The sequence below is a fragment of the Siniperca chuatsi genome, linkage group LG4 (assembly GCF_020085105.1).
Source record: "Siniperca chuatsi isolate FFG_IHB_CAS linkage group LG4, ASM2008510v1, whole genome shotgun sequence".
Classification (NCBI taxonomy): Eukaryota; Metazoa; Chordata; class Actinopteri; order Centrarchiformes; family Sinipercidae; genus Siniperca; species Siniperca chuatsi.
Window position 1 is genome coordinate 8934441 of NC_058045.1, and position 12100 is coordinate 8946540.

At 40.0% G+C, this 12100-nt stretch overlaps 1 protein-coding gene across 5 annotated transcripts in view; it reads left to right on the top strand.

The window, feature by feature from the left end:
* The window catches only part of LOC122874636 (1-phosphatidylinositol 4,5-bisphosphate phosphodiesterase zeta-1-like), a 34720-nt gene that overhangs the window by 20129 nt on the left and 2491 nt on the right, over positions 1-12100 (top strand). For 4 of the 5 annotated variants that reach the window (XM_044192794.1, XM_044192790.1, XM_044192792.1 and 1 more), the window contains 8 exons: positions 1004-1205; positions 3167-3311; positions 3587-3739; positions 5437-5622; positions 5847-6003; positions 6985-7101; positions 9067-9239; positions 11061-11187. In XM_044192794.1, coding sequence (XP_044048729.1) covers positions 1004-1205; positions 3167-3311; positions 3587-3739; positions 5437-5622; positions 5847-6003; positions 6985-7101; positions 9067-9239; positions 11061-11187 — 1260 coding nt within the window. The remainder of the gene's footprint in view (positions 1-1003; positions 1206-3166; positions 3312-3586; positions 3740-5436; positions 5623-5846; positions 6004-6984; positions 7102-9066; positions 9240-11060; positions 11188-12100) is intronic. The other variant, XM_044192795.1, reaches the window with a different exon arrangement.

The following is a 12100-nucleotide window of genomic DNA, read 5'->3' on the forward strand; positions in this document are numbered from 1 at the left end:
CAGTTCCATCAAGTGTCCCAGTAAGCCATGACAGTGAGCCAGCATGCACAATACCAGTACCCTGGAAGTGATTCACCAAAATGGAAGGTAGCTTTTAATGTTACAAATTACACTGGTAATAAGGTCTATTTTAAGCTCAGTGACTGGATGTTTCTTACAGTAGTGTTCTTGGGACTTCTCTCCTCTAGTTTGTATGTACGCAGTCTTGTGCCTTAGACTTTTAAATCAAAGAACCAGATTTGTTTCAATGAAGTTGCTCATCTTTTGGACTGATTATTCAATTTTATATTTAATAAAAGCCACTTTCATTTTTACTTAAAATCTTAAAAAGTTGTGTCCTTCACTACAGCTGAAATCAAAATTTATTAACAAATAATAATAGTAACTCACTAACATTTTCTAAGTAGCTACATTTTGTGGGAGCTAGTTTTTAGCGCTCCTAGTGGCATGGCTCTAGAGATTGGTCTGTTGGTCAGTCCTCCACTGAAATATCTCAACAAGTGTTGGATGGATTGCCATGAAATTTTGCACATACATTCATAGTGCCCAAAGGAGGAATTCTAATGACTCTGGTGATCCCCTGACTTTTCATCTAGCACATCATCAGGTCGGTTTATGACCAAATACCGGCAAAACTAATTACACTCCTATCAGCCTCAGCTGCTAGTGCTAAACAGCAAATGTTAGCATGCTAAAAAGCTAAACTAAGATGGTGAACATGGTAAACATTATACCTGCAAAACATTACTGTACCTGCTAAACATAGCATGTTAGCATTGTCATTGGTGACATTAGCATTTAGCTCAGAGCACCGCTCTGCGCTGCCGTTACAACCTCACAGAGCCGCCAGCATGGCTGTAGACTCTTTGTCTTGTTATTAATTTGATTTGTTTTGATATTTTAACATAAGGAACAAAACTTGTAGTTCTTTTTTTCCCCTTACCGCTTGGTTGAAGAACTGATGTTGATTTTTACTGTCACTGACCCCTTCCTCCTTTTCCAGCCAGAGAAAGCAGGTCCATGACGTTTGAAGGATTCCTCAGATACATGGAATCCAAAGACTGCTGCGTGTTTGACCAGGCCCACACATCTGTCTACCAAGACATGGACCAACCTCTCACCAGTTACTTCATCTCCTCATCACACAACACCTACCTGACTGGAGATCAGCTAGTAGGAAAGAGCCACCTGGATGCCTATGTTTGGTAGGGAAGCACAGTGTATACAGCTTGTGCTCTTCTTCATGATGCAGCACTTCAGAAAACCACCCCCACTGCCAGAGAAAAATTCCCTACATGACTTGTCAAAAAATGTTTTTTTTTACCTCTGTAACCTGTACGTGATACTGTATATATATATATATATATATATATAATTGCATGGACACAGGTTAAATTATATTTGCAAATTAGCCAACATCAGCTAATCTGCTAAATCCTGTACATTCATTAATCTGATATGGTTTTGATATGGCCAATTTAAACACCATTTGGCTCTGATACAGATTTTAAATGTCCCTCAATACACTATGATCTTCTCTGTAAAGTCTCTCCTCCAGACCTACATGTGTGTTATATGGATACTCTCTTTTTCCTCTCATTTCATTGACCCTCATGTGCTGAGGCAGACTGAAAGTTCTGTGGTCCCTTTATGGGGTAATGGAGGTGATTACAAAAGGGGCTGATGGCAGCAGAAGTGCTGTATTTATGGTCCCTGTGAAAGTGCCGAGCACCCTGGCCGGCCGTAGAATCCTCCAAACCAGAGGCCTGGAAGCTCTGGTTTACACAGATAATGAAAGAATCATCTAGAGAGGAGAACATCAGTAGAAGGTGGCACACAGAAGGGAGGGAGAAGAAAAGAAAATTACATTTGTTGGGGGAAGAAATACAAGATTCACAAGAGCCTATATGTTGTGAAACAAGGAATTGGCAAAGGATGGTGACATTTGAAGATGCAATTGACTGATTATAATTTATCACTGAAACTTTTAGTTGTATATGATTTTAAATGTTTTAGCTTTGAAAATACTTAAATGGGAACTTAACTATGTTTTCGTGGAAATCATGAACAACACCAACATACCACATTCACATACACATAGTGCCCACCTGGAAAAAACAGTGTGACATTATTGTCTAATTGTGTCCTGGTCGCGTAGAGGTGGTAAAAAAATTGTTCAAAATTTTGGGAAATACATTTATTTGCTTTCTTTCTGAGAGTCGGATGAAAAGATCGATACCACTCTCAAGTCTGTGTGTTAAGGAGAGAGGTGGAGTTAGGCCATTGTTAGCCTAGCTTAGCATAAAGACTAGAAGTAGGGGGAAACAGCTAGCCTGGCTCTGTCAGAAAGTTTAAAAATACACCTAGCAGCACATTTAAAGGTCTGTGACTTACAATATGATCCTACTTTTCATTCGCAATAGTAGTGGGGTTACAAAGCAACTCTGCAATGCACAAGACAATCATCATGACTTTTCTGTGACTAAAGAGAAAAAAATAACTGAAGTGTAAGAAAAACATGCATGGACTCCAACTGTTAAAGAAATACACTGCAGGCGAATGTTCATTTAAATGTAAAACAGCAATAAACTGTTTGATTTCTCCAAAAAGCAGAAGCATTCCAGAGTTAAAAGTAAAAGGGTGATATAACTTTGCATCAGGGTTGCATGAAAATGTATCATTCACCGCTCCTCCACTGTGAAAGGGATTTTTGTCCACTACCAACAGAAAACAATATCTTAAGACACCAAGACACATTCTGTACTGTATAAACCATTTTTTTAAATAAAGAAACCACAGAAATAGAAATGTAACATAACCATTTTCTTTTGTTAAATGAGGAGCAGATCTAGATCTATTCAGGTAGAAAAAGCTGTTGGAATAAATTACTAGACTGCAATGTTTGCTACATATTATTCACATGTATTGATATACAGTAATTTGTCACATGTATGGAAGTGGTTATGATGGCTTGACTTGTCAGAACTTGACCCGAACTTGGAAAGGAAAGGAAAGGAAATAACTCAGTTTGTGCCTCAACTCTTCACTTCTAATTTCTGACACACAGTACATTATAAGTGCTTATCATAGCCTTGCCACAGCTCAGTGTGTATGCATGTGTCTCCATATGTTTATCTGTGCTTGTGTGTGTGTTTGTGCGGCACAGTGCTCTGAGGAAAGGCTGTCGCTGTCTGGAGATTGACTGCTGGGATGGGCCAGATGTGGAGCCTGTAGTCTACCATGGCTATACCCTGACCACCAAGATACTCTTTAAGGACGTCATCACCACTGTGGAGCAACATGCCTTCGAGGTAACAGCATATAGTATGTTACATGCCATATACAGTATTTGCTGGAGTGGTGCCCCAGGAATCTAACTCACTGTTCACTCCTGCCTCTGTAGGCTCCAGGAGTCCCTACTTAGCTGTACTTGCTCTAATTGGCTTTTGTCTTTGGTTCAGGCCATTCTTTGTGATGTGTCTGGAGAATTCAGAGCCACAGAGAGAGCAGCAGACCCAGGTTGATGCTAATAGTTGGAAATAGGGGTTGAAACATGATTTTTTTAAACGTGATTATTTCTCGACAGGTGTCTGCTTACCCAGTGATCCTGTCATTAGAAAACCATTGCTCCCAAGAGCAGCAGGTGGTCATGGCCCAGTACCTCATCTCTATCCTTGGGGACAAACTGCTCAGAACTCCCTTGGATCACCCAACCACTGGGGACCTCCCAAGCCCAAATGTAAGACTCAGAAACGAGAGAGCGTGACTATCTGAGGGGTAAATCAGAAGCAGAATCTGCGTTTAATGTTAGAGCTGCTGGTGCAGGAAGAGGGATGATCGTGTTTGTATGTACAAATCCTCATCGTCTGTCTAGTAAAGCAAAATAAGGAGAAAATACCTTTTCGTCGTCACAGAGGGCCTCATTAGTCTCTTTCTGATCTTTTTACTTGGACGCATGGGTAGATGGACGTCTGTATTTGCAAAACTCTTTAATCTCTCAGAGATTCACAAAATCTAATGTGATGTGGTTGATCTTGAGAAGTGTCCATCATTTTAAGCATACTGAGGCACTTGAGCTGATTGCTCATTTAGATTACCCTGTTTGGGTTCTGACTTCTCCTCTGAAAGCGTCTGCCTCAACCCATGACTGAGCGACTGGCCTGAAAGATGCAGGCAGTGTCACTCCAGTCTATTCAATTTGACGAGAAGGATGAAGGGTTTTTCTCAGAGAGTGGATGAATGTGCGCTGTCCCGTCAGAGTTTCTTTGCTGCCTCTGACTTCTACTGCTCTGGAATTTACTGCAAAAAATGAGTTGTTTTATCCTGAGTGTGCATACAAGATTCTTCCCCATATAATTTTTTATCTTTATGAATCAGGAAGTGGGGGCTTACACAGGAACCTCAGCACTAATGGTTTCATCTTTACTATTAAATCCCCAGCAACTTGAACACTGAATCAATCTTCATGTGTCACATTCATGCAGCAGCACACCCGAGTTACCATCCAATTCTGAATGTGTAAGCAATATGCAATACTCAGAACTTTTCATTACCTTATACTCTACTCTGACCAAAGGTTTTAAATCATCAAAGCCACAAGAAGGATGGAAAACCCAATTGTCTTCCCTCTATTTTTCTATTATGCAGTGTTATTGTAGGATTAGAAATAAGCTATAGTTCATTAACAAGTTATTACTCTACTTTAATTTATTTTTACCATAAACATGTGCAGAATTATCTTCGGGAACCCTCAAATGATATCCTAAGTTACATCAACATAAGCAAAGCCTTTGTTCTAGCCCTCCAGACTGTATTATTTTGTGCAATGAAAGAGTGCAGTGCCAAAGGAAGCTCCAAAGCATATAATTTTCATACTATATGGACTCTTACAAGTTGTTAATGTTGGCAGATCTGTAATTATTTTGCATATTTTGCCTGTGCATACAGTATGTGAAGCTGACAGGGTGACTTCCTGCCGTGTGGCTTACCATGGAGCTGCTTCCAAGTCCAAACCATAATGTTTTTTACTTTTGGCATATTGATGCTCATCTGCATAAAGAGCCCTGTAGAGTACTAACGGATTTGGAGCCAGGACAGTGAAATGTAGCAGCAGTTGTGTGATTGAGTGATTTGGTACACCTGCTGCTTTCTGCTGCTTTATCCTACCAAACTTGGCTGTGTTTATGCACTGGTGTGGATGTGGCTGCTGAGTGACTCTTTGAAGAAAAAGCACCTTTTTGACAAATCAGAAAGTGGGCGGTTTGTGCAAAGTAAGTGTTTTGATGTTTGTGTCCTAAGTTTGAGGATGCAGGAACAGTTTGTTTGACTGATGCATCTGTGTGATGGGTTTTATGAGTGGACATGCCCATGATTAAGGCACCTTAGCATTTAATCATGTGTGAATTCATACTGTATGTGTTTTTGTGGGGATGTCAGGACCTGAAGTATAAGATCCTCATCAAGAATAAAAAGCTAAAGCCTCAGATTAAGACGGACGCAGCAGGGGCAGAGGAGAGTGTAGATGAGGGCGAGGATGAGGAGGAGGATGATGATGAGGAGGAAGAGGATCATCAAAGCAAAGCAAAGTTCTGGTCTCCCAGAAAGTCAGGGTCAAAGACAAAAGTAAGTCAGTTAGATTTAAGAACAGAAAAACAGAGACAGATATAGACTGTTTGTATGAGGAGATACTGTACAGATATAGTTAAATGTACACTGCAACCAATAAGATGATGGGACTAAAAGGTAAAGCTGTAGTCTTGTACTCTTTGGCATTTCAACACTATTTGTTGCAATTTGGAATACTCTCTTTGGTTTATCTTCCCCTCTCCCCTAAATCTAATGAGTAGAAGAAGAAGGTGGTGGTGGCAGAGGCTTTATCTGACCTGGTCATATACACCAGATCTGTCAAGTTCATCAGCTTCAGTCACTCCAAGGACAATCAGAACTACTATGAGAACACATCTATGGCAGAGAAGAAAGCTCGTATGCTGGCCAAATCCTCAGGTAAAATGTTATATATGGAGTTGAAACTATGGGAAGAGAAAAGGAAAGCCTGAATATGAAGTAATAAAGAATGTGTGTAATTAATTGCAAATATTACAAATCATTCTGTTGAGCCCAGAAAATTCACATGATTTATGATCACACTGAGCTTAAGTCTCTGTAGGTCCTATTTAGACAAAAAATGAAATTACGTCTGGTGCCATAAACCTCCATAATAGCGAAATCATATTGAACATGATATATTACATGTGACAGGGGAGTACTTTTAGGGAATAAAGCACAACAGCACAAGCCCAGAAATGTGTCTTATACTCTCACTGTTGGGGAAGTGGAAAGAGCCCACAGAGGTTCGAATCAACTGATAATCAGTTAAGCTGTCATTGCGCTGCTGTGCAGCAGTATATTGGAGAAACAGAGTGACGTAGAGAAATGAAATCTGCTCCTGCTGAGGAGGAATGACACTTTCCAGACACACCGCTACTATGAGCTGGTTGGCTTGGTTGGCAGGGACCATGAACAGTCTTGGCTACGCTGGAGCTGTAAAAATCTTGTAGTCTCTTGTCATCGTCAAGCCCTGCAGGGAAACTGCACAGCTATGATTCGATCACATGCAGACTGAAGCTGTTTTGCCAGTTTTTTTTTTTGTCTATCCCGAATGAAGATAATTATACAGGCATCAAAACCTGATCAGGACAAAAATCCACCAGGTATTCTCTAAAAATTTCCATTTGACATCAAGCTAAAATAAAAATTATATTGGTGTATCTTACTTATAGGATCCTATGTCCTGGAAGATAAACCCAAATGCTTTCCAGGATCACTGCATCACATAGCCATTGTGACTAAGTCAGATAGTTAGATGAAAAAGTATAGGATCATAGGAATGACATCTGTGAAGTCTGAATCACTGGACTTTCTCATTAATGAGTGTGTGTCAGAGGAGACGTTTGACCTTTCAGTGTTGTGCGTCCTGTCTCTCAGGTGCAGATTTTGTTCAGCATAACCAGAAGTTCCTAAGCAGGATTTACCCAGCAGGCTCGAGGACGTCTTCGTCCAACTACAACCCTCAGGAGTTTTGGAACGTCGGCTCACAGCTTGGTGAGTCAGAGAGAGCGTGTATATGCCTGTCCAAAATAGAAGACGGTCCTCATGACACGGCCTGTGTGCACTCTAAGGTATGCAGTAAACGTTCATACATATGCCCACAAGCATATATATATATATATATATATATATGCTTGTATGATACACACACACACATTTATTTAGGCACAGGAATCTGAAATTAATTTTACACATTTGTAAACAATGCTGATTTTCACACCTTTTTGTTAAATATTTACAATTTTCCAAACTCATAAGATTAATACAAAGCGATATAGTTTATACATACAGTACATGCAGTGTTATCAAATATGAAGTTATGGAGGCATAGAAATGTTTACAAAGCAATCTATTATTTGGACCAATCTAATAAATACAGGAATCAATAAAATATTTTCCAAGTTAATAAATTAACACATCCATAAATTGGTAAAATTATTGGGTATTTTATTTATATTTAAATGGAAAATAAAAAAAGGATTATTAAACATTTTTCAAGATGTATAAGATAATAATAAATATGCCAAATTAAAAAGGTGCAATGAAATGTCCCTGAAGTTATTAGTACTTTGTCTGCCAATTATGTTTCTATTTTGGTCGAGATTAAAACCCTGAGAACATCCATTCAAAACAGACATGAAAAGAGAATTTCTTTGATTCCTTTGCATCAACGGTTTCAACAGGAATCAAAAAGTTCTCGACACACACAGAACAACGACCACAATGCAATACAAGCTTTTATTCCGGAAACTAAGATTGTCAAACTTCAAAGGGAACAACCTGGCCAAGTGTCCTGTCGATTAGCAGTGAAAAGAACATTTCATTCCAGTCCACAGCCTGACCGCCTCATCTGTGTTTTCCCCCGGAGCTTGGAAAATGTGCTCTCCTGGCCCTTATCACACCTTCGCAAAATCGATTTGCACCCTCCTAAATGCGTTTTTTTTCCTTTTAACTACATCCTTGTCTGGGTCACAGCTTTTTTTTTTTGTGTGCAGTTATCATTTCTTTAGAGTCAAGCATGAGCATTGGGCATATCACATACCTTCACCTCCTGAGAGTAACTATGCTTCAAAAAAGCATTCATAAATTTAATACCCTCAAGCCTTCTGGAAATGCAGGATTACCCATGAACTTAAAGTAACAATCCTGATCTGTCTGGCACCATCTTGGCCAGTGTTACTGTCACTCCGCCTGTCTTTACACATCCTCTTCATCCGCCTCCATCACTCAGTCAGCCAGCCACTGAGTCTGACATGAAGCCCCGCTGATAGCTGAGCAGACTGTTATCGTGCTTCGGTGGCAGCTGTGCAGATGGTGATAGGCACTTTTCACAGTTGCAGGAGACTGCGGTATAAAGCAGCAGCCTGGATGGATCAATTACAGTTAGATGAGCAGAACATTCACTGGGACCCTGTGACATACACAGGAAAAGTATATAAAAAGATGCAGAAGCATGCGTTGCGATGTGTTGGTTAGGACAAAATTAAATTTTAAAATTTTGTTTATTGCATATTTATGTATGTTATTGTAGACTTACCAGTGTTTACAATCCAACCCCGCAGAGACGTAGCTCAAACCTGTCAGCAGGATTACATCTGCTGATTTCTGAAATGTGTAGTCACAAATGAAACTCAAGACATGGTGTATGCCAACACAGAGCTCTGCACTGCAGAAAACTCACTACAGATGCACTTATTGCACAGTTGGTGATTTTGAATGTGTCCCTGATGCAATGTACGCTATTGTTGCAGAAACATTTCAAGTCATTGTATAATTTAGCTCCCTCCTGGAGAATGAACAAGAGCTTTAGAAAACAGAAGGTATTCAGGGGATCATCTCATGCTGCTCGTTTTATTTTAACTTTATTTTAGCTTTAGGAATTCTCAATTTTGTTCCTATACATTATTTTGCCACTGCTCTGTTTTTATTGTTCCAACATTGTCCCATGGTGTTTTGCAGTGGCTCTCAATTTCCAGTCTCTGGGTTTGCCTATGGACCTTAATGATGGCCGTTTCCAGGACAACGGGGGCTGTGGATACGTCCTGAAGCCGGCTGTGCTCATGTCCAGTCAGAGGAGCTTTGATCCCGGCTGCAGCCAGCACAGGCTCAAACCCACACACCTGCTGCTCAAGGTACAGCTATGGAGCACTGAACGCTGAATAATCCACTTGGGGTGGATTTATGGATTAAGGTGTAACGTTACAGGACTGTGTGTGTGCTTTACGTGCATGTATGTGTGTGTCTATGCCACAATCTAGGGATTGTGTGGCAGAGCCCATCTTCCTCTTTGCCTCTAGATAAATGCTTTCCTGCCGGATGCTGTGAACCAACAATGATGTAAAACTCCCTGAGAGTCTCCGTTTAATTAGATTATCTACCTCAGAAAATAAAGTGAAAGGAGAGAGAGGGGTGATCTAATGCAATTAGACCCAGGGTCCAATTAATAAATCATCCCTTTCCCATTATTTTAAGCATCTTAGGAGACAGTAATAGAAGCACTTGTAATGTGCTGTATCTACGCCACATGACAAAGGGGGAATGAAACGGTGGAGAACAGTCATATCAAGTTACATCTCTTTAGTGTGCCATAAGGATGATGGTCACACACTAACTCTTTCAAGTCCAATTACAGAGATACAACATTTTGCTCTCATGTGTACAACATCATGGCGCGACTAAGAGATATCTCAGGCTTTGTACTGCAAAGACAATATGTGGAACTCCCTGGGATCACATGGGACTCATACAGACTTACTGTAGAAGAGGCTCTGCTGTAACCAGTCTTATGATCAGCAATGAATCATAGTGAAAATCCCCCTAAAAAAAGAGTCGGTTCACCCAAATTACAATAACTGACCTTTAAACTGACTGCAAATCAGTCTGTGTGTTTTTATATTTTTTAACCAGATCCAGTCGAGAACCTTGGACTATTTCCTCACTTGACCTAGCTCAGTCAGTATAGCAGCTGTTCTAAATTTAGCCAGTTACACCAGTTAAAGAATTCCCATCATACAATCTGTTGCTTTAAAGTCCGATCAAACAGTACCTCTACTATGATATCAGATAACGCTGTTGTCTGATAAAGAAATAAAATCTTGATCAGACAGCAGTTCTTGAGGATGTATACGCTCTTGCAAGTTAAACAGAAGCACATCAGACACAGTCTTCTAATGGAGTATGCACACGCATTGTACATCTTCCCAGCATAACGCATGAAATATAAATGTGGTGTGCTCTGTTTTTGGATGCCCTGGGAAAAACCTCACCTTTATTTATTCATATAATCATTCTGTCTTATTTGATCACTTCAGGGAAAATCCTGCAATCTTGACTCAGCTCTCCACTCTGTGAATCAGAGTCATGAGTAGAATTCAGTGTTTTAACTTAGGAAGGGTCGGGTTTTCAATCTTTAAACAGTAAATTATTCATCTGCTCAGGAAAACAATATTTCCCCTTGAGCTTTCATGAGTCTATTTAGCATAAAACTGTCAACTATAAGCAATGGTCTGTTTTTCAATAGCAAATATTTATGAAATGATAACTCCACACTGCTACCTATACACTCCCAAGTATGGACCATTGTAACTGATTGAGCATAATACAGGGCGTTTTGTGGCGTGACTTTAGGAGAGGAAAGGGACTGTAATTTTGGGCCAGACACTGTAAAGCTCCATCAGTGCCAAGCGGGGCATGTCGTGATAAATACATGCAGGTTTGTCTTTGATCATAGCCATGGAAGGGAAGGTTCAGTGTGAGAGGACTGCAGATAAGCCTGTCTCTCTCCAGGCTAGTGTAATTACAGCCATCTCCCCTTCTCTTCTTTTCTACTCTTACTGGCTCTCCTGTTTTTTCTTCTTCTTTTATATTTACTGTTTATACCTGATATCAGTTGCTTTCTCATACACCCCCCGTGTGACCATCCGTACTGCATCTCTGTGTGTGTCTATCTACAGGTGATCAGTGGGTCCAACCTACCTATTCCCAAGAGTGGCAAAGCTCTGGACCCCTTTGTCAGAGTGGAGATGCATGGGGTTGCATCTGACTCGCGCAGAAAAAACACACATACTGTCAAAAACAACTGTGAGTACTGCAAGACAAACTGTTTGTGGCCTTGTTAGGACATGCTCTACTTTGTCAGACTTGGCTTTACTTTTATCAATCCAAGATGTATTTTGTCAGACTTAACTCAGCATCGAGACTCAGCTTAAAGTGTAACTTGAACTTTTTCTAGAAATTAAGAATGATGAAAAAGATTAATTTCTGAAATCTTATCAAAAGAGTTTTGTGGGCTTGTGGAAACACTTTATTTGGATAGTCTGCCTGCAGGCAGCATGGCTAAAAACATGCCCACCTCTGGTTTTATACTTACAAATGCAGATACAAATGCAAATGACATCTGAGACCATGCCTAGTACCTGCATACTTTAGGGCAATGTAAACCTAACCTAAACTGGATTCTAGGGAGTTTTTTTATAACAGCAGTATTTCGGTTGCTTCCTTTTAAATCCATTTTCCAGTAAGATGCTGTTGGGCTTCTGAGGAGAAATGTGCTGATGAGTTTCTTCAAAATGTAGAGGTTGATTTCCTTTGAAGAGAAGTCTGTCATGCACTTTTGCTATGACTGGAAACATGGAGCTGACAGTCACTGCACACAGGATGAAGTGCTACAGTGACTTAAAGACATCTGTATGTATGAGGATCCAAGTGATGCTTAGTGTTCAGAGGTATCATGGTACGATATCACCAACATTCATAATGACTAGGGCTAGTTTACAGTTTGTTCTAATAATAATAGATATGAAAACGACTGTTTCGGTGCCCTTAACTGTCATCAGACTTGTGTGGAAGTTAATCCTACAGCTGTCGAGGATTTTGATAGACTTCTCATTTTTCAGCTGGTGTTCGACACAGAACATATACATTTGATTTGGAGCTTTTGTTTTTAAAAATGGCAACATGAAAATGAACTTAATATCAACACATAACATTGATG